The sequence below is a fragment of the Beta vulgaris genome, chromosome 3 (assembly GCF_026745355.1).
Source record: "Beta vulgaris subsp. vulgaris cultivar EL10 chromosome 3, EL10.2, whole genome shotgun sequence".
NCBI classification, from domain to species: Eukaryota; Viridiplantae; Streptophyta; class Magnoliopsida; order Caryophyllales; family Amaranthaceae; genus Beta; species Beta vulgaris.
Window position 1 is genome coordinate 2704037 of NC_079204.1, and position 21215 is coordinate 2725251.

The 21215-nt window shown below is 34.2% G+C and overlaps 5 protein-coding genes across 5 annotated transcripts; 2 read left to right on the forward strand and 3 right to left on the reverse strand.

Annotated features, from left to right (window-relative positions):
- Positions 1 to 250: 250 nt before the first annotated feature.
- LOC104888115 (UNC93-like protein 1) lies at positions 251 to 2832 on the forward strand. Its single transcript, XM_010672983.4, has 2 exons — positions 251 to 1953; positions 2384 to 2832. The coding sequence occupies exons 1-2, from the start codon at positions 806 to 808 to the stop codon at positions 2559 to 2561; spliced, it is 1326 nt and encodes a 441-aa protein (XP_010671285.1). The 5' UTR covers positions 251 to 805; the 3' UTR covers positions 2562 to 2832.
- Positions 2833 to 4498: 1666 nt separating this feature from the next.
- LOC104888116 (uncharacterized) lies at positions 4499 to 5579 on the reverse strand. The gene is made up of 2 exons (XM_010672984.4): positions 5306 to 5579; positions 4499 to 4965 (listed from the first exon to the last, which is right to left on the reverse strand). Exons 1-2 carry the CDS (start codon positions 5405 to 5407, stop codon positions 4609 to 4611), a joined length of 459 nt encoding a protein of 152 aa, XP_010671286.1. The 5' UTR covers positions 5408 to 5579; the 3' UTR covers positions 4499 to 4608.
- Positions 5580 to 8759: 3180 nt separating this feature from the next.
- LOC104888118 (hypothetical protein) lies at positions 8760 to 9678 on the forward strand. The gene has a single exon (XM_010672985.4). It carries the CDS (start codon positions 8999 to 9001, stop codon positions 9389 to 9391), a length of 393 nt encoding a protein of 130 aa, XP_010671287.2. The 5' UTR covers positions 8760 to 8998; the 3' UTR covers positions 9392 to 9678.
- Positions 9679 to 10562: 884 nt separating this feature from the next.
- Positions 10563 to 18093, reverse strand: LOC104888119 (uncharacterized). Its single transcript, XM_010672986.4, has 9 exons — positions 17656 to 18093; positions 16429 to 16672; positions 16155 to 16304; positions 15770 to 15827; positions 15555 to 15647; positions 11331 to 11396; positions 11195 to 11253; positions 11049 to 11108; positions 10563 to 10956 (listed from the first exon to the last, which is right to left on the reverse strand). The coding sequence occupies exons 1-9, from the start codon at positions 17976 to 17978 to the stop codon at positions 10726 to 10728; spliced, it is 1284 nt and encodes a 427-aa protein (XP_010671288.2). The 5' UTR covers positions 17979 to 18093; the 3' UTR covers positions 10563 to 10725.
- Positions 18094 to 19071: 978 nt separating this feature from the next.
- On the reverse strand, positions 19072 to 20959 carry LOC104888120 (uncharacterized). The gene is made up of 4 exons (XM_057393478.1): positions 20829 to 20959; positions 20030 to 20121; positions 19846 to 19905; positions 19072 to 19415 (listed from the first exon to the last, which is right to left on the reverse strand). The coding sequence occupies exons 1-4, from the start codon at positions 20851 to 20853 to the stop codon at positions 19296 to 19298; spliced, it is 297 nt and encodes a 98-aa protein (XP_057249461.1). The 5' UTR covers positions 20854 to 20959; the 3' UTR covers positions 19072 to 19295.
- Positions 20960 to 21215: the final 256 nt, after the last annotated feature.

Genomic DNA, 21215 nt, shown 5'->3' on the forward strand with positions numbered 1-21215 from the left:
ACTTAATATCTTTCATCATATATTAGTATAAATTATAACGATTGAATATTAACAATGTACTATTTGAGACGAATCAAACAATATCCCATATGACTATATTTTTGTTTATAAATTGGAATAAATTGAGAAGATTCTCTCTAAATACAAATAATGTCAAGATTATGAGTGAGAATGAGTATCAACTTAAAATTTAATACCAAAAATGACTTTATTGTGATTAACTTAACCGTATTTGGTACCAATTTTTTATTTTTTATTTTTTTTGTAAGAAAAAGTAGTCTGAACCCCGCAACTTAAAAGGCCGATTGTATGAAATTACCCGAATATCTTGGGGGAACACCGGAACAGGCAAGATACTCCCGTACTCCACCACATTGCCTATACAACTCCATATCCACATGATCACATCGCAAAACACCATTTTCTGTTATTCACACCTTTGATTCAAAATTCTATCCTTTGAATAATGAATTCTGTCAAACTATTATTTTAGTGTAAAAAGTTGGCAAGTAAAGCAAGTGACTGATACACACATGTCATATCAATCTCAATGAAGATTCTTAGATCAAGAATCCAGACAAACCAATCATATACTATATCATCAATTTTGGATTTGATTATTCCGTTTATCATTTTCATCCTAAACCATAACCAAAGTTTTCACCTTTGACATTTTTTCGCACTCACCCATTTTCATTTCTAACTCTCTTTCTTATTTCAGTGTTGATTTCTCAAACCCCATTTTACATCATTGCCAAAGTTCCAACCTTTTTTTTTCTTCAGTTTTTTAGCCTACAATTAAAAAATGAGCTTGGAAATGGAAGAAAAACAACCCCAAAAACTCTCTAAATTTAGATCTAACTCCCCTTTAATTCAAGTATTTCTTATAGGGTTAGTATGTTTTTGTTGCCCAGGTATGTTTAATGCACTATCTGGTATGGGAGGTGGTGGGCAGGTTGATCATACAGCAGCAAACAATGCAAACACAGCTCTTTACACTACATTTGCAGTTTTTGGAATTCTGGGTGGTGGAATTTACAACATTTTAGGCCCTAGACTCACCTTGTTCGCCGGCTGTTCGACGTATGTCCTGTATGCTGGCTCATTTGTGAACTATAATCACCACCATTCTCAGACATTTGTGATTGTTTCTGGTGCACTTTTGGGTGTTGGTGCTGGTTTACTTTGGGCTGGTCAAGGTGCAATCATGACTTCATATCCTACAACTAAGAGAAAAGGGACTTATATTAGTATGTTTTGGAGTATTTTTAATATGGGGGGAGTGATTGGTGGATTGATTCCATTTATTTTGAACTATAATAGGGGTGAGGCTAATTCTGTTAATGATGGGACTTATTTTGGGTTTATGGGTTTTATGGGTTTTGGGGCGATACTTTCATTAGCTATATTGCCACCAAGTGAAGTGATTAGGGATGATGGTAGTGTGTGTACTCATAGTAAGTACTCGAATGTAGCAACTGAAGTTGTCGAGGTTTTAAAGTTGTTCATGAATTGGAGGATGTTGTTGATTGTGCCAGCAGCTTGGGGGAGCAACTTTTTCTATACTTATCAGTTTAATAATGTAAATGGGGAGTTGTTTAATTTGAGGACTAGAGGGTTTAATAATGTCTTCTATTGGGGAGCTCAGATGTTGGGGTCGATTGGAATTGGATACTTGATGGATTTCAGCTTTCAAAGTAGGAGGAAGAGGGGTATCCTTGGGATTATGGTGGTTGGTTTCCTTGGGACTGCAATTTGGGGAGGTGGTCTTGCTAATCAGCTAAGGTATTCAAGAGATCATGTTCCTGAGAAGTTGGATTTTAAGGATTCCGGTGCTGCTTATGCTGGTCCCTTCCTGTTATATTTTAGCTATGGCTTGTTGGATGCTATGTTCCAAAGCATGGTTTACTGGGTTATTGGTGCTCTGGCTGATGATTCTGAGACACTGAGCAGGTAATATTGGTTATTAAAAAATTGGTATTGTGTGCTTCTTTGCTAAGTAGAGGTAGTCTGTTTAATTACTTTTATCCTAGTTGGTGCTTTTGTTGTGAAACTGAAATTAGTAGTCTAGTTATTCGGACATTGTTTACCTCAAGTACCCGTGTCTAATCCTTTGGCTCTGGGACACGATACTTTACAGTTTACACTTCATTTTGGACCAAAAATTTGGAAACTTTTCATAGGTTATACTGTGGAAAATTTTCATAGGACCTCAAGTTCACTGTCTGACACTAATAGCTGAGTTCCCTCACATAGGGTGAAATAGAAACATAAAACAACTAAAGGTAACTGGTACGGTGGTGGTGTTATCACAGTTGTTGTTGGTATAACTTTTATGGGCTGAAATTGGTAGTTGCTACATCATTTCTGCACATTGTTTCAGGTATAGTGGCTTCTACAAGGGAGTGCAGAGTGCAGGGGCAGCAGTTGCTTGGCAAGTTGATGTGCACCGTGTTTCCTACCTAAATCAGTTGATTGTGAACTGGGTACTGACTACAGTCAGCTATCCCCTCCTGCTTCTGCTTGTAATCATGGGGGTGAAGGATGAAAACATTGTTTAAGAGCAAATCATTGAAGATGAGGGTAATGGTAAGATAAGCGATGTTATGTGATGCTTATGTTTACTGTTGCACTCTTCAGATACTCCTGCTATTCATGCTGGAATTGTATAGTCATAGTGAAGAAATGATGTAATTTTAGGGTAAGTGCACTCTTACGCGACATGTCTCATACTTGACATGAATATAAATAGGACACATGTGGATGTTTAACCGAATAATCTGTTATTAATAACAGTGGTAATCTGTCAAAAGATTTCACTTTGCTTCTTTATCAGACAATTTCACCAAATAGTTTTGATCTGTCTGAAATTATACGCTCACTTGTCGTTTGCACGTGTGCTCATGTGATTTAAATACTTGCCTTTCTGTCCCTTCAAAGAAAAACTTCTTTCTGAATATTATCGGAAACTATGCTTAGCTAGAGAAATTGAGTAGACATTTATATCCTGTCCACAGTTTCAGCTCTTGTCTGGCTGGTGACAAGAAGTCTGATCATTAACTAGAAAATGGCAGCATCAGATATTGCTGATATATATGCTGCCAAAAGAAAAGTATCGGTGAGATAAAATAGTAGCATGTGTTGTTCTTGTCTTAAGTTGGTCTGCATAAGTTATACGACATCATTGAGAAGGTTTCATCAGCATTCAAATTCAGGTTGTACATCTCAAGTCTGAATTCAGTGATTAAGCTGTTTATAACAATCTGGCTAATTGAACTAGGTGAAAACGTGCTAAAAATTCCAGTATATTACGTTGATGGCTGGAAAGATATGTAGTATATCACGTTAAGTATATGGAGGCATGTCATCTCTGAAAAGGTAATAAAATTGAGTGAGAAGTACGAGAGATATGTGAGGTCATACACTTATATGTATAGATATGTAGTGGATCTGTCCATTGTTGAACTCCTTTTTCGACATTTGGTGTCAAGCAAGCCTAAGGCTGTGAAAATTATTTGTAGCCATCTCCTGCCTCTTAAGCTTGATAATGAGAAACAGATCGCCTGCATCTGATGTATTTGTCTGCCTCTTAAGTTTGATAATAAGGTTGGAATTAGGAACCCCCCCCCCCCCTCCCCCCGGGCCCTGAAGAAAAATAAGAAGGCAGTTATGAAGCAAACCACTAAGATTGCTAGTAATAGCAAAACCATAGAGATCTTATCAGAATCTCGATAAGCTTGTGTATTAATCTGTTGAACTCATGTGCACCCTTGCCGATTATTACTTTGAAAATGGGCATTGGTGGTCCGTTTCTGAAAACCTTTCCTCCCCTTGAGGGGTTGGGAGATAAAGAAACAGGTCCTTGGGCTTGGAGGTGACTATCAAGCAGGTTTGATCAATGATCATATTGCTTCTCACAAGGACACAACATTACACAATTGCGATTTTCGCACCAATTGCTACTTTAGTTGAGATTTCAAGACATCAGCAGGTAACTGTATATTAAAACTATTACATCAGTGACTCCTATCTTCGCATCTCTTTAATTGGGACACACCTCCATCTAAATTAATGCATTAAAGTTCATGTAAAATGGAGGTGCAATACTTATTTTTGGCATTGTCTTCTGCCATCTATGATGGTTGGTATAGTCATGAAGCTGAACACTCAGGAGAAGTGATCTCCGTCTGGTGATGTAGATGACATTTGGTAAATAGTTCTTATTGTACGTTTGCTTGATAATTAGTTTTGGGTTGAGTGCAAATATTATTAAGCGTTCTTGGTCTCTCGGGGTCATTTGGTTCTTGAGTTGTTGCCTTTGTAGTAATAATTTCTTTGAAATTGTATAATTAAAAGTTTTAGTTGGAAAATCGACGTTTGGAGCATCAAATCACACAGATCACACATACATATGTTAGTAGCTGTATATTATAGTACATGCATAGTTGATAGTTGTACATAAGAGAATCAGAATGGAAAAAAACACATTTATTTGGGCTTAAGGCAAACACTCGCTACATGCTGTACCAATTACAAAAAAAATTGTATACTCACGTATATCACAAGTATCTGAACTTTTTAGTACAATGTTTCTAAATATGGTCAAATTTACATTGTAACGAGAGGTGCGTCACTTTTGTCTTCTGAGGTTTGAGCCTCAACTGCCTTGGGTTCTTCTACTGGCTTGGGGGTCTTCTCTGTCTCAGAGGCAACATCAACCTCAGCTGGAGAAGCCTCAGCCTTAGCCTCGGCCTCAGCTGGAGCAGCCTCAGCGTTGGCTTCGGCCTTAGCTGGTGCAGCCTCAGCCTCGACTACAGCTTCGATCTTCTCCTCGGCCTTAGTTTCTGCTACCTCTGTGGGTTCCTCAGCTGGCTTTGATTCTGAGGTCTCTGTTGCTTCTTCTGTGGTTTCAGAGAGATCTACCAAGGGCTCTTCTGTCTTTGTCTCTTCACCTCCATTATTTTCCTGCAATAAAACACACACAGAGTAAGGCATCAGACAAATGTAGTATTCACATTTCATCAGGGGAAAACAAAATGTAGGCACTTATCAATGGTTTAGTTTTTCCATGAACAATCTTTTTATACTTTGTCAGAAACTTAGAAACATAAACTGTTTCAGGAATACACCATATTTTCTAGGAAACCAGAACTACATCCTTAATATTAGCATATTAAGATGATATAAGAGATTTATACATAAAAATTAGTGGGCAATTTTCATGCACACATGACAGTAGTTGCAAGTTTTTGTTCATTCATAAAGAGTATGCACCTCAATGTCATGAAAGTTAACTATTGCATACCTGTGCAACGGGCTCGGCCTCGAGCTTTTCAACGGAAGGAGCCTCAACAGGCTTAGGCTCGGTTGTGTCCAAGTCCCTGGGTTTGCTAGCACAGCCGCCCATGATCGTCTAAGAGGTGTAAGATAGAACGATTTGGGCGAGTTTTGGAGGTGAGAGTAAGGGAGAAAAACTTAGTGTTGAATGTTTTATTGTAAGCTTTATTGTTTTATTCCACAAATGAGGCTGCTGTGAATTGAGAAATCAAGCATCTCTTATAGGATGTAAGAGAGCTCTAAACATAGCTTGTTTAATGTCTTTGAAGCACAACGCAAATTTCTCTTCCTATTTCTTAGGCTCATGCTATTTTCAATAAGTGTATCAACTTTTTGTATGGACAACTAATTTTCTGTTTAAGAACTTTCGTACTTGGTTGAAAATCGTCAACATAATAATCCATTTCTTTTTTGGATCACCAGTGTTAATGAAGTTCTTAAGCTTTAATTTCTTGTGGTTCATATTTCATCTTTGCATTTCCTTCAAATATTTTTTCTAAATGTAGGAGTGTTTAGTATGGTAATTTCATTTTCTATGTAATGAGAGAGAAATACTATATTAATGTATCTGCGCAAATTTTTGTTGTAAATGCATAAAAGTATACTTCCTCTATTCTCAAATAAGTGTTACGTTGTGTATATTGACTCTATTTTCGACTAGCTTTGATTATATTATACCGCTATTATATAAAAGAAAATATAGTCAAGTGAGGTTTTGTTAAATTCGTCTTTATACGCTTTAAAAATATAAAATTGCATCATTTTTCATTTTGATAACGGTTGTTGGAAAATTTGGTTGATCCAAACTTAGGAAGGATATTTACTTCGTTAGGAGGAGATAGTAGACAATTTCCCACGCTCCATTGCTACCACCATTAGTCAGTCGTATTATATTATTCATTGCTATATAAATGCACCTATTGTAATTTGTACCAAGTAAGTGTTGGCCCAGTGGTGATGGAGACTGGCTTTGGTAGGACGGACCCGTGTTTGAATCCCCGCAACACCCTTGGGAGAGGAATGAAACCTAACCACCCCGAACTTGGTCTCGATCCGGATGTAGCCCGAAGGATAAACCGGATGCAAACACCAAAAAAATAAATGCACCTATTGTAGACGTCTATCAACTTAGGGCATGTGTCATATCATAGTGTTTCAATTCAGATACGTTTATTACTTGTATTTTCAGCAACTAGTTCCAACCATATAGGGGTTCTTTTCGTCTCTCTCCTAAGCTATATACGATTCTCTTTTGCTTCCCTATCTCATCATCTCATGGGATTCTTAGGCTATGTTCAGTTCACCTTATTTTTGCTTATTTCAGATCTAATCAGATCAGATCAGATCAGAAAAAATAAGTTCAGATCAGATCAGATCAGAAAAAATAAGTTCAGATCAGATCAGATCAGACCAGATCAGATCAGATCAGATCAGATCAGATCAGATCAGTTCAGATCATATCATGCTTATATTTAAAAACTCATTATTATTAAATATCTTTCACTACATATTAATAAAAATTATAATAATTGAATATTAATAAAGTACTCATTGAGACGAATCAAACAAGACCCACATGACTATATTTTTTCTTATATATTGAGAAAAATCTAAAAGATTATCTCTAATTGTGATAGTGTCAAGATTCTAAGTGAAAGAAAAAAATACAAAGGGATATTATTATTTACTAGTACATTTGTTCAAAAGAATTATTATGTTGTTTTGTTGTACTTATTAATTATTAATATTGGTAATTATTATTAATCTTATTGTTACCATTATAAATGTCATTTTATTATTATATTAAGTTATTTTGTTGTTATTAAATAATAGAAAATTAAAAGCCACGTGTTAAGAACATAAGATTGACGCAAAAATAAGAAATATATAAAATATGATATCTCAAATTCATGACAACGAAACTACTAAGTTCGGATTACATTTCAAAATAAGCTAAGTGTGAGATACAAATTATAAATTTAGATTCGGTATACCTCTTCCTACCGAATTCCAAATCTCTCTAGCTATTTGAAGTTGCACGATATTTATTTATTTTTTGCTCAAGTCATAGTTGTTTGTATATCTTATTCTATTTTATATGGAAAAAAAGAGTTAGTTTGCCGACTTCTCAAGTGTGAAAGTTTTTTTAAGGGAAAGTGTGAAACATTGTATAAGTGCTCTTATAAAATAATGACTTGAGTTATATAATTATTTTTAGTAATAACAAGAATTATGATTATAATTATTATTTGTTGCTTATAATAATGATAATAATAATTTATTATTTAATAAAAGTTGTGTAAAAGTTGTAATAGAAATAAAATGATAATAATAGTAATACTATAAAGAAGATCTTATAATGTATTGCATAATAATGATTTACAAAGTAATAATATAATATAATAATATATTTTAATAAGATAAGTTAATAGATAGATCAGTTAGATCAGATCAGATCAGATCAGATCAGATCAATCAGATCAGATAATCAGATAATCAGATCAGATCAGATCAGATAAAATAGTTCAGATCAGATCAGATCAAAAAAATAAATTCAGATCAGATCAGATCAGATCAGATAAGTTCAGATCAGAAAATTTCAGGTGAACTGAACATAGCCTTAATGGAAATGGATTGAATGAGGTATATCTGAAAGTATGGTAGCAAATCCTTTTTTAAATTGTGAATAATAAGTTAACCTTTGTCTCGTCTACTAAAAATAAGTCATCTTTTGATTATTTCCGAAATAAATCTACTTTTAATACTTACCAATTTTAAACAAGTTATATTACAAATAATCTATTTTTTTTGTAATTATTAAGTTTCTTTTTGTTTTCTTTGTCGGTCGGTTGAAGAGTTATACATATCATATTAAGTGGGTAAATAAGTTAATAACAGACAAGAACTTGAAAAAGTTAACTTGTTTTTAGCAGATGGTTTAAAGGTTGATTTATCCTTGAAATTTTTTCCTAGACTAAGACTTTGTTTTTTTGGACTGAATAAGTCTGAATTGAATTGAACTGAAATGAATAAGTTTGGACTAAATTGAACAAGAATGAATAAGGGTATGTTCTCTCCAGCTTATTTTCAGTTCAGTTCAATTCAGCTCAGATCAGTTCAGTTCAGCTTTGGACAATACTTTTACTCTCACAAGTCACATATCACTATTCAGTTCAGCTCAGTTTAGTTCAGTTCAATTCAATTCAGTTCAATTTAATTCAGTTCAGTTGTTTTACACCGAAGAGAATATGCCCTATATCTGAACTGAACTGAAGTAATTTGAACTGAACTAATTTGAAATAGATTTTCATTTATTCAGTCCAAAAGAACAGAGCCATAAGCCGCAAAGATACTTTTAAAGAGAAGTAAAACAAAAGGAAAACAAAACTAAACCGTTGGTCAAAATTCCTGAATGCAAACTTTAGGAAAGAATCAGAAAAAGTCCAAGTAAACAAATAATTCAAACAGCCCACAACAGCTTGCAGGAAAGGAGAAAGAACAACTCAACAACCAAACCAAACCCACCCAATTTTCTTCCTCTCACAGTAAAACCCCATTTCTAATTTTCGCTCAATTCCCAAATTTAGGGGATTTTCCAAAAATCCCCAATTTCAATCCCCAATTCCTCTCAAACCCTAATTTTTACAGAAACCAAAACAAAATGTTCCCAAATAACCCGAAATTCTCTCTCCTAATATTACTCTCTCTCTTTTTCATCTCATTTCTCCAATTTGCAAAATCTGAAACTCAACCTTCCGTCATTCAATTACCCTCAGATTTCGCCGGAAATCACGATATATGTTCGCCGGAAGAATTTACCGGTAAATCTTGCCCGGTAAAATGTTTTCGACCCGACCCAGTTTGCGGCGAAAATGGGGTTACTTACTGGTGTGGTTGCGCTGATGCTCATTGTGCGGGTACTCGGGTCGCTAAATTAGGGTTTTGTCAGGTGGGAAATGGTGGATCGGGTCCATTATCGGGTCAAGCTCTTCTTTTAGTTCATATGATTTGGCTTATTGTTTTAGGGTTTTCTCTTCTTTGTGGATTGCTTTGAAATTTTAATTCCTACTCATTTTTTTTAGGATTATATTTTGTATAATGGGAGAATTTTTTTTTTTTTTTTTAGGGAGAGGAACTATTGATTTTTGTGTGCGATGATGATTATGATGATGATTCTTTTTGTATGTATTGTAATTGGAATTTGACAAATTCATATTAGGAAATGAAATTCTTTTACGTCTTGGTTTGTATGTAACAATTTGGTTGTCTTTTGAATTCTTGTACTATTGTATTCTTTTGTGATTGTTGCATTTGAGATGTATGAAATTTTTCTTTCTTATAGATGAGTAGAATATTTGCCTAGTTTTCCATCGTTTGCTTTACGTTTTTTTTATTGCAGCAATTCTCATTGTTAGGTGTTTTTATTTAGACGCAATATTTTCTTTTTTGAAAGGTTTTGGAATAATTTGATATGCAAAAAGTATGGATAATTGGGTTGAATTTTACACTATTATCTTCCCTTAATATTAGTGTAAAAATAATAATTAGTATACGTGGAAAATTATTGAAATTATAAGTTAATACTTCCAGTTTTTATTAGTTTACCCGTGTTTCTTTTTGAGGTGTTTTTTTTTAATTTACCTATTTTTTTTTTCTATTTTTGGAATAAAACCAGTAATTTTCCATCACACACACATTCAACTTCAACATAAAATAATAATTTCCATTTCTTTCTATGTCCTACAACATTATTTCTCGTAAAACTTTGCGTAAAAAACGGGTAAACTAATAAAAATCGTACGACTATGTTATTTACTGCAATTTTGTATTACAGTTTTACCAGTGATATTGAAATGAACACCTTGACAACAAAATGGCCTGGGTATAAATCTCCACATTATCTGCGAATTTACTTCTCAATTATTTTGTCACAGTAGACAAACATGGTAACATGAGAAATTCATCCAATTCAAAACCTTTTACTCAAATTCTTCAATTGAAGTCAAATTTCGAAACAGACTGAATAATGGATGAAGATAGCAGACCATAAGATGACAAGTTGCAATTGCAACCATGAACAATTGATGATCGCTCCATAGATGATTCTGTTTGAGGTAAACAAGTACGTAAATCTTGTGCAACTGTTTTGCACAAGTAGACAGACAAATGTATGTTTTGCTCGAAACGTTATCAGCAGTACAGAATTAACCAAATGACGGGCAGTGTGAAAGAAAAGAGGCTATTGTTTCCCTCTCAACATTTGAGCATTATGTACCTCAAGTATGCAAATTGAATTTGACAATTGCATGAAGCAAAATTGTTAAAAAGTTTTTCTCTCTAATTACCCAACAATGAATGAATCTCTCCCTTTTATGTTTTATGGTATCTCTATTCTATTTTCTTCGGGTCTTGTAGTGAAAAAAGAGGTTTGTCTTCTGGAATAGAAGCTTCTCCATGAAATTCATCGTCAATTTGTCTGGATGAAGATTCCGTGTTTGAAGGTTCATATAATGCCTTAGTTTGACGTGTGTCCGCAACCAGTTTTTTGTAGAGAGTAAGGGCTGATGCTACCATGGTGTTTACATCATTGACTGATGCGGGAAGCACCATGGTCGTACACTGAGATAGTAACAAAGACGGAAAATATTATATTATGACTATATGAAGCAACACCTAAAATAAACAGATGAGCAACTGTAGGTGTAATATACCTCCTTAGCCATATTGTTAAAAGCTTGCACATAATCCTGCGCCACTTTGAGGCCAGCAGCCTGCGAAATCCCATAAAGGCCATAATCGTCAATGTAAAATCACACAAGTTAATTGCTTCAAGAGCCACAATACGAAGAAGACTAACCGCTTCCCCCCCGCTTCCTTGAAGGGCATTAGCAATAACACGTATGGCTTCTGCTTCACCTGTATCCCACAAAAGTAATATATATGTTATTACCAACACTACAAATGCAGCGCCATCAACCTAGATAAACAATGACCTGTTGCCCGGTTGATTGAGTCCATTTTTGCAGCATCTGACGTTAATATAACAGCTTGTCTCTTTCCTGTTACAGATAAATAACACATGAAAGGAGGAGTTGAGTATTAAAATGTTCTCTAAGCAAATTTAATTTCCAAATCTATCAATAGACAAAATCTTCAAGAATTTCTGGAAAACATACAGAAAAAAGAAACAATTAAGCCTGATCAAGTACAACTGTACAAAACTAGTGCTTCTAACTTTTATAAATTTCCTCAGAAGTCCATTCACTTGTATTACATATCAAGCTAACACCAACCTCTGCCTGCCCACAATAAGGGGGAAAGAGAACAAAATTCACAATGACAATTCATTGAAAGTCATATGTCTTTGTTTGACGAAGACAAGGTCCAAAATATACTTATCGCTATACAATAAGCAATAACCAACCTTTGCTAGACGAAGGCTGAAGTGGAACCTAAGTTAGGCTAATTGATTCTGGATGATGTATAATTGTTCTAACAAAAAAAAAATGACTTAGTTCGGGAAGTCAATGCTAAATATGTACTCAGCTATTGGCAAGACAACCCTTATTGTAAAGTACACAAATTGTTGTACTGTACTAATTGAAGGAGGGGGGGAGGGGGGGGGGGGGGGATTTAAGCCTGCAGAAGATGCCAAAGCTGTTGCATAATGACATTGAAAAGCTACGAGCAACATTATGTAGTACTCTCTGTCATTTGCCAGAAAAGATGGAAAAACTCTTATGATGACACAACATATTTAAGTATTTAACTAGCATTTGAAGTGTGGATCTAGTAGTTTTTTTTTTTTGTTCCCAGCGAGTTCAAGTAAAAAAAAAACAGATAATACATATAAATAACATTTGCAAGAAATCCGTCTGAAACGTAATGTCTGTTAGGGAAAATCTGTCTGGTGGGTTCATTCTCATGGCCTTGCAAGAAATCAAGCTAATCTCCCTCCCTTAATCAGTTATCACATTTAACCACTTATCACTTAAAATCGGGCTCTCTGTTCTCCCTCATTACTTCATTTACTTTGTGTACTTCATTTACTTTATCGAGGAAAACTGGCTGGTGGGTTCATTCTCATGGCCTTGCAAGAAATCAAGCTAATCTCCCTAGCTCCCCTAATCAGTTATCACATTTAACCAGTCATCAGTTAAAATCGGGCTATGTTCTCCCTCATTACTTCATTTACTTTGTGTATTTTAGCCTTTGTATTATGTTTATGCCCAAACAGCATAGGATGTATCATTTTCTTGTGCTCAAGAGGGTGTTCAAGGCTTCGAGCCTTAATGAACAGGATGTTCGCCATCTGTTATCAATCTCAAGTAATTCAGTCCTAGCAGTCTGTCATAAGGTTTTTAATGGAGATACTCTGCTGAATATCAAAAGGGGAAAGAAAACCCAATGTTCTGGCAGAATTCATTCACCGAAAAAATAAATCGAATCCCGACATCAAATTTATACTGGAAAGGATGACTTATTCTGGATACAGTAAAATAATCTTTAAAATCCATGTTTTGATATTTGATAATGAAGTTACTATTGACCCAGTCAAACACTGATGATATTTGGATTTTTATTGCAACACAGATAACATTTTAGTGAAAGAAGACACTTTACAAGATAGATGTGCACGTCTTCTAATCAACTTCAAATTTCAAACCTCTTAATAAAGAGGTGTCAATTCCGGGATGAATTGCCCAGCCCAAGAGCAAGACCGAATCTGTTTGGAAACTACCTATATTCCTTGACCTTATCAGGCATCAGCTACTATTTTCCTCCCATGGCTACTGGTTTATGAGTCTATGAAATGCTTTTGAGAGAAACTAAAGCTGGGAGAATCCACTACTCCTATGGCAAAGTCCATCAGCTACTATCTTCCTAACCTCTAAAATGTCTCTCAGACCACGGCATTCCTTGCCTACAAAAGAATGTTTCCATGAAAACACATTATTCCCATTAATATCATTTACGAGAAACCTCACAGGCAGCAATTTATTCGTCCAATGTTCCCCTAACTCGCAACACTCAAATTGAAAGCTTCACAGTTTTTGATCACCCCCTTCCCCTCTTCTGTACTATTCTAAGCTCTAATAATAATCAATCTAGTAGAAGACCTTGGATGAAGAAACACATCAGTTAGTAAGAAGTATTTTATTTTGACCATTCTATCAAGGGCTCAAGATTCTTTCAGACATATCAGAAACTCTCTCGTACAGAAGTTAAACTTAATTTTGGGGTTTACATGAAAAAAAAAATAGTAAGCTCCCATCAAATAGGAATAAAACAAAGAACTGGAAAACAAACTGTCATCACAGTCGTACAACCCCATATTAGTAAGACAATAGAGCTATCAAACAAAGAGAGAAGTTAGTCTTGTTCCGCCACAAATATTGGAGAAAATAATGGTTAACTGAAGGAAAATGTCGGAAGATTTGTTTTACAATGAAAACAAATCCCCGTGACTCCATTTTCTGATTTAAGAATGAACTCAACGAGTAGGTAGACACTCCCTTCAAGGTAAAATCTCTTCGGTTATACTCTTTAGCCGAAACATTGTAAACACAACTCTTGACCGGTTTCTTGATTTTGGTGAGTTACCTTTATGCATTCTTTGTGATTATCTAAGTGTCAATAGCTGCAGTGGGGCAGTCGATTGTTAAAACTCATTACCAAGAAGATACAAATATAACTCATCAGATTCCTACTCTTTTCTCACCTCGATTTCTAGAAGAGCAAATCAAGGCGGATTTTAGAAATATGAACCCGCAAAAAGACCCGAGGTCAAACATTTTAGTCAAAAATTCTTCCAAGCCTCGTGGCATGTTATTGAAAAGGGTGTGACTATAGCTGTTCAACAATTCGTATTCCATAGGATTCTTGCCTCTTTTGAACCACCTCGATCACAATCATCCTTACATGAAATGCCTGAATTCTTAAAATCAAGTTTGGCCCATTAGCCTCTATGACACTATATATAAGGCCATCTCCAAACTCATGGTCGAGCGTCCTTTCCCTATTCTGCAAAGCATTATTAGCCTACTTCATGATATTGCCGTGCCCCGCCGCTCGATCCATGAAACCATCCTCATTGACCAGAATTTCGCAAACATTTTCCATAAATAAATTAAAAGAGGCTGTGCTCATTACTGAATAAGGAAAGAAGTCCAGTGGGAATTGATGTGTGCCGATCTCTATCAGTTAGGTTATTAACCAAAATAGTTAGTTGGATTCAAGAATGAGTTAGAAATATTGGTTACTCCTCAAGAAATCAACAGTAAAAGTACAAAACTTCAAAAACCTTCTAGAAGGCTTCCCAAAGGTGACCTGTTTTCCCCTTATCTCTTCATAATCTCCAAGGAAGAGTACTATTGATTGAAAGCCAATTGAACAAGTCAGGAATAGGTTTCTAATCAGGGCCCTACTGGTGATCTTATCTCAACCATTGCCTAATTCCACGGCTCCACACATCGTTTATGGTCAAAGCTACTGAGCTCAATAAACGAATGTTTCAATTGAGAAAGTTGTAAAAAATTAATTATCAAAGGCAACCTCTTAGTGATAAACATGGTTCTTTAAATGGCTTCCCCTTTTCCTCACAAGGCTATCAAGTGGCAGACTCGATTTCCCATGTAGGTAAGGTAGTCAACTCTCATATGTTAACGACTCTAATAACCCTAAATTCCTCAAAATTTAAGTCAGACTCGTAATTATCCCATCATGAAGAGAACTTCCTAACTGATTCTTCCTTTTTACATTTTTTTTTTAAATAGAGGATAAGAGTCTGGAGCACAAGAGTCACAGATGAGGTGACAAAGAATCATTAACAAAGCATTACATATTAGGTACAGAGTACATAGTTTATAAATAATCAAAATAACATAATTTTCCTTAACTATCTATGGTTTTACAATTTGGTTATGCCACAAGGAAGACTGTTCAAGTTCTTCATTACTAGTATTATTAATAGTAACATAAGGAAGTTCAAATTTTAACTAACTAATTAAGAAAAGCCTATTATTTCAAGACGGCCTAAAATTGAAAACTGACCTATTACTTATAAACAAAGGGATCACTTATCTTTGAATTTCAACTCAGGATCACATGAATATGAATTATATAGTAAATTACAGACTGTGCATTCACACACAAACTGTAAAAAAGTAGCAAAAAGCATGGCTCACAAGCAGAGCAGGTAAAAAACCCCAACTAACCTTCTGCCTCAATGACTACAGCTCTTTTCTTCCTCTCCGCTTCAGCTTGCATTTCCATACTTTCTCTTATCCCAGGAGGTGGAATAATATCCCCTAAAAGATTTTAATACAAGACCAAAAAGCAGAATGTATTGAGGGAAAAGATATATCCTTGTGTAAATAAAAGCGCAAAGGCACCAAACTTATCAGATTAAGGTAAAGATAAATCAGCTTACTTATCTCATAACGACGACAATAAAGACCCCACTGTGAAGCAGCATCATTGAGAGATTCCTGGATGTATAGTAATTCAGTTAATTATAATCATATATTCACCAATTGTATTAAGGTGCATGTATCTGTAAGGAAATACACATAACACAATCTATTGCGAGTAGGGAACAAAAATGTGTGGCAATGACTTGTTTAAAAAAAAGGAAAACAAGAATTACAGCCACATTTGATTAAACATTCTCACCATAGTAATACAAAGGAGTACTATGAGGAGCACTAGAGCTTTATAATCTTTATCAATACGTAGTTGAAGATGTTAATGGTCAAAAGTGTATCTTGGAGACTGTGAGTGTACTCATAACAACGCAAAGAACAATAGAAACATACCACAATGTTTGCATTTAAAGTGTCTCTCTCCATGAAAGTCTTGTCAAGTGGCAATTTTCCAATAGCACTACGCGTCACAGTTTGTGCTAATTGAGTTATTGCAAACATTGCATTATCATTGCCATATGATACCTTTTCTGCATCAATGACCTACAATCCATTGATCCAACATTCCTGAGTTAAGCACCACACAACATACAACCTCTCACCAAAAGAAATAAAAGAACATACAACCAAGAAAAAACAAACGAACGGGAAGATAATACCAAAATACCTTGACAAAAAGCACACCATTCACCCTGATGCTAACATTGTCTGTTGTAACAGCAGCCTGCTCTGGGATTTCAATTGTCTGTTCTTTTAGTGAGTGTATATAGGCAATTCGGTCCACAAATGGTATCAGTAGATGCAACCCTGCTTCAAGAACTTTACTGAACTTCCCGAAACGTTCAATGACATATGCTTCTTGTTGAGGTACAAATTTAACCCCCCAGTTGATACCAGTCCTCCTCATATACCTGCTAATATCAGTGTGCATCGTGCAAATTACATCTCCAACATACTAACACAGCATGAACCCCAAAAAGATCTCCAAAAAATCCTTGCATCATTATGTACAGTAATTCCACCACCAGGTCTCAAAACAATGATGCAAGAAATGGGTCGCATACTGTATCTAATATTCTAATCCACTAGCCACAACTTACAATTTTACAATAGATTGAGAAGTGTATCAATAGTGATGAAGTACTAAGAACTTAGTAACTCAAACCATATAGGACATCTAATATTCTCCAAATTACACCAACATTAGCAAACACACAAATGTATTGTGGAAGGAGGAGCTTATCAACGTACGCACAGCTACTTAAGCAAACATTATGTTGCAAATTACACTAACTTAATCACCACTTCCAAAAACTTAGTACCTCCAGCTGAATAATAAAATAGCATTTACTCCAATATACTGCAATTCAAATAGACATTTCATTGCAATCACAAATTGAATCTCTAGGCCCTAATTACACATAACTGAACACAAAAACAAATCATAAACTGAAAACGAGACGACTTCAGCACAAAAATTTGGGAACTAACGAAGTTAGTACCTCAAATCCAAATTTTAAGAACCACAATTACTCCAATTAGCATAGAGCATCACAATCACAACTTCGTAATTTCAAGTCACATTTTACACAAATTAAAGAGCAATCAATACAACAACAACAGCAACAAAAGCTGAATCAAGAATATAAAATCAATCACAATCACAACTTCATAATTTCAAGTCACGTTTACACAAATTAAAGAGCAATCACATACAACAACAGCAACAAAAAGCTGAATTAAGAATATAAAATCAAGTATCAGAATCACAATCACAACTTCATAATTTCAAGTCACATTAACACAAATTAAAGAGCAATACAATACAACAACAACAACAACAACAAAAACTGAATCAAGAATATAAAATGAAGTATCAAAATCAATAAATTACCTCTCATAAGGATCGAAGTGACGACCAGTGGAGAAATTACGAGAAATAGCAAATTGAGGTGAAAACTCTTTAGAGGAGAGAGAAAGAGATTGATTGAGAATCGAAGACGAAGAAAATCTTGAGATTCCACTAATTGCATTACTTTGAACAAAACGAGATTGGTTGAGAATCGGAGAAGACGAAGAAGTAGAAATTGTTCTTTCAGTTGAATTTTGCAGCGAAGAATTCGCGAAAATATGGCGAGAAGTAGCAATATATGACAGAGGAAGTTGTTTTCCAGACGATTCTTGAGCTGCAGTTCTTGCTAATCTTCCAATCGACATTGTTGTTAACTTGTTAGTTTGATTGAAGTTCCGAATGTTTTCTCAAATTTTTGTACTAAAACCCTAGAAAAACAATGTTGAGCTAAAACCCTTTTATTTTCTTCGCATTATGATGACTAGAATTTTTTACACGCGATGCGTGCTTGAATTTTTTTTCGAAACAGAAACTCGATTTTCTTCAGCATAAGAGTCAAAATTTGAATATTAGACATACAAAGTATAATTGTTTTTATTAGTTGCAAAATTTGATTTGTTTAGTTTCTATCACTTAAGTCTCTCACCATTCTTTTTGTTTTTTTTTTTACTTTTCAAAGTAAAATTCTATGAACAAAATAGAAATTTTATTGAATTTATTTATGATTTCTAATATTGTAATTTTTTAGTTGATTTTTGAATTAAGTACAGTACTTCATAAATTGTAAAGAAAGTGGACACTTTGATTTCAAGTCAATTATTTCAGAGGTTGTAGTTTGTAAGTGAATTTTTAAGTTTTTATAAAATTATGCAATTATTTCAAGTGTTGTAGTTTGTAAGTGAATTATTTCAAGTCAATCATTTTAGTGATTTGCATAACGTAAATTATGCAATTTTATGATTTTAGTTGACTTGTGAGTGATTGTTATAATTATATTTTTGGTATTTTTGTTTGAAGCCCCCTTTGATTTGTAAGTGAAATTGTAATTTAGAATGGAAAGGGGGGCAAAATAGGCATTTCAAAAGAGGACACCATTGCTCTCCCCTTCCCTTATATAATAGAGATAAACTATAAAGTACGGTTCATCTTGAGGATGAACAATTTTCGCAAATTAAATGACATTTCCGTAATTAAAAATTCTATTGATGTAGATTCGTGAATATATACAATATATTATTTGAATACACAATTATGGTTGTTGATTATATAATCGAATATTTGAGAATTGAGATGTATTTTATTCATACCTCTTAAAGATGATGAACGTGCAGGATGCTCTATTAAGATCGACACATTACTTACACTAGAATTTCTATTGTCATTGTGTCTTTGTAATACGCACTAAACACATAAAGCAATGAGAATTTTGTAATTTCTAGAGCACCAACTTAACATGTTAGTTGAAAATCACCAAATTATTATAAAAAATAATATCTTAATAGAAATTCGAGAGAAGCCAACATATACATCCTAATGATACTAACTTATTCTCAAATATAACCATTCAGCGTATATCAATAGATTATAGAAGATTATCCTACATAAGTTCAAAAATAACCATTATCCTACTTCTCAAAATCTTTAAAATATTAGAGGATTATCCAGTAGAAAAATAGGTTAGCTTAGTCTTTCGAGTTGGACATCAAGGCATTATCAGGATTCAATTTCTTGTATAAAGTGAGAGCTTGTGTTATCATGCTTGAAGGATTATCAACAGATGAAGGAAGCAACACCGTTGTTGACTGCAATCACAACAAAGACATACACAATCATGATTAGTAGGAAAGCCGTAATAAAAAAGAAAACCTTCATATGTAGAGATCATAAATCAAAAACTAAAATAAACATTCCTTTCAAAAAAAACTAAAAATAAAACATACTCTTAATAAATCCTAGATATACTTTATCGATCCAAATATAGTCGTCATGATGTTCAATCTCATACAATCACAAATAAGTTGTTATTATACTCCTTGGTACTCAATAAACTGAAATATATATATATAATTCAAATGGACGTATTAGATAATTTAATCGAACACCACTTATATTTTGAAAGATGCGACAATTTAATTTAAACATCCAAATGTTATTTCATATTTTTGACTATATGAATTAGGAACAGGAGCAATTAGAATTTAAAAATGTGCATGAACTATATATTATATATACCTCCTTAGCCAATTTACTGAAGGCTTCTACATATGACTCTGCTACCTGAAGGCTTGCAGCCTGAAATCATTGCCCAAAAGATGAATCAGAATTAAGAAGTTAAACGTACCAGCTATATATATTATCACGTAGAAATATAGATTGTGTGATCATAATAGAAAGAGGCATCAATTAACCAACTAACCTCTTTGCCTCCCTCTTTTTTAAGGGCATCGGAAATAAGATTAATTGAAGCTGCAGTTGCCTTACTTCTTAGCATTAGAGCTTCAGCATCACCTAATTTTTTTTGGAGAAATAAACATGTCCGGAAATTATATAAATGACTAATGAAGAAAACCACATATTTTTCATCAAATAGTCTCTTATAAAACCATCTAGCAAACATATTTGGTTAGAGCAAGTATATATATAATTAGTTGCACATTAACATCAATATTTAGATAACATAATATGATCTCTTTTATATGTAATTTGATGATTTTTAATATTATTTTGTGTAACTAACAATCCGTAAATATCATTCTAGGAAGAATGTGCCCCTTTTTATATTGCATTGTGTTGGCGAATTGTGTTTTCATAGAACTTTATGTTCTTTTTCAAGATTAGTCATCAAGTGTTCTATCAAATTGAGGTGGGTCAACTCGTCCTAATAGTTATTCAAGTAAGACCCCTGACCCTTGAGAGTTGAGACTAGAGAGTGAGGGGAAAGGTAAAGTGGAATAATTGACTCCAGGCCAAAGTGCCTTCAAGCTCTACTACTCGTGAGTCGTGGTTGTGAGATATAAGCTTTAATTTTAGGACATAACTACATCCATGATCCATCCATTGGATAGATTTTCACTCTAATAGATCATTAAAATATATTTGTTAACGTTCAGTTGGATTTCACTCCACATTAAATTCTATTAGTAGTGGTGATTATGTACGGAAAATCCTTGTCTTGAAATATAAATGAAGTTTACTAATTAATAGAGACAACTAACCATCTGCTCGATTGATCTCTCCCATCTTTGCAGCTTCTGATCGTAAGATGACATCCCTCTTTGCAGCTTCTGCTTTCAGTACTACAGATTCCTTGAGCCCTGCACATAATCGTCAAAACAAAGGAAATACCCATCAACTATATATAATCTCTAGTATTCTTTATGGAAAACACATGTATTCAAATACTTCCTTCTAATCCAAAATAAGTGTCAATGAAAACATTACTATATTTTTACTGCCAACAAACAACATGACCATTCTTAAACTATGAAGTAATTATACACTAATCCCTATTTTATGCAAGACTCTTAAACATCCCCTATTTAAGCTCATGAGATATTATAATCTAAGGGTTATGCTATATGTAGCCCTTAGGGTTGTATATA

What these genes read in the sequence shown, in the direction of transcription:
- LOC104888115 (XM_010672983.4), top strand. Translation starts at nt 806, where the DNA reads ATGAGCTTGGAAATGGAAGAAAAACAACCCCAAAAACTCTCTAAATTT. An exon ending in GATTCTGAGACACTGAGCAG is followed by an intron (nt 1,954 to 2,383) that starts GTAATATTGGTT and finishes ACATTGTTTCAG; the next exon opens with GTATAGTGGCTTCTACAAGG.
- LOC104888116 (XM_010672984.4), bottom strand. Translation starts at nt 5,407, where the DNA reads ATGGGCGGCTGTGCTAGCAAACCCAGGGACTTGGACACAACCGAGCCT. An exon ending in AGGCCGAGCCCGTTGCACAG is followed by an intron (nt 4,966 to 5,305) that starts GTATGCAATAGT and finishes GTTTTATTGCAG; the next exon opens with GAAAATAATGGAGGTGAAGA.
- LOC104888118 (XM_010672985.4), top strand. Translation starts at nt 8,999, where the DNA reads ATGTTCCCAAATAACCCGAAATTCTCTCTCCTAATATTACTCTCTCTC.
- LOC104888119 (XM_010672986.4), bottom strand. Translation starts at nt 17,978, where the DNA reads ATGTCGATTGGAAGATTAGCAAGAACTGCAGCTCAAGAATCGTCTGGA. An exon ending in CTTTAAATGCAAACATTGTG is followed by an intron (nt 15,828 to 16,154) that starts GTATGTTTCTAT and finishes CTATACATCCAG; the next exon opens with GAATCTCTCAATGATGCTGC. An exon ending in CTCAATCAACCGGGCAACAG is followed by an intron (nt 11,254 to 11,330) that starts GTCATTGTTTAT and finishes TGTGGGATACAG; the next exon opens with GTGAAGCAGAAGCCATACGT.
- LOC104888120 (XM_057393478.1), bottom strand. Translation starts at nt 20,853, where the DNA reads ATGGGAGAGATCAATCGAGCAGATG. An exon ending in AGAGATCAATCGAGCAGATG is followed by an intron (nt 20,122 to 20,828) that starts GTTAGTTGTCTC and finishes AAAAAAAATTAG; the next exon opens with GTGATGCTGAAGCTCTAATG. An exon ending in TCAGTAAATTGGCTAAGGAG is followed by an intron (nt 19,416 to 19,845) that starts GTATATATAATA and finishes TTGTGATTGCAG; the next exon opens with TCAACAACGGTGTTGCTTCC.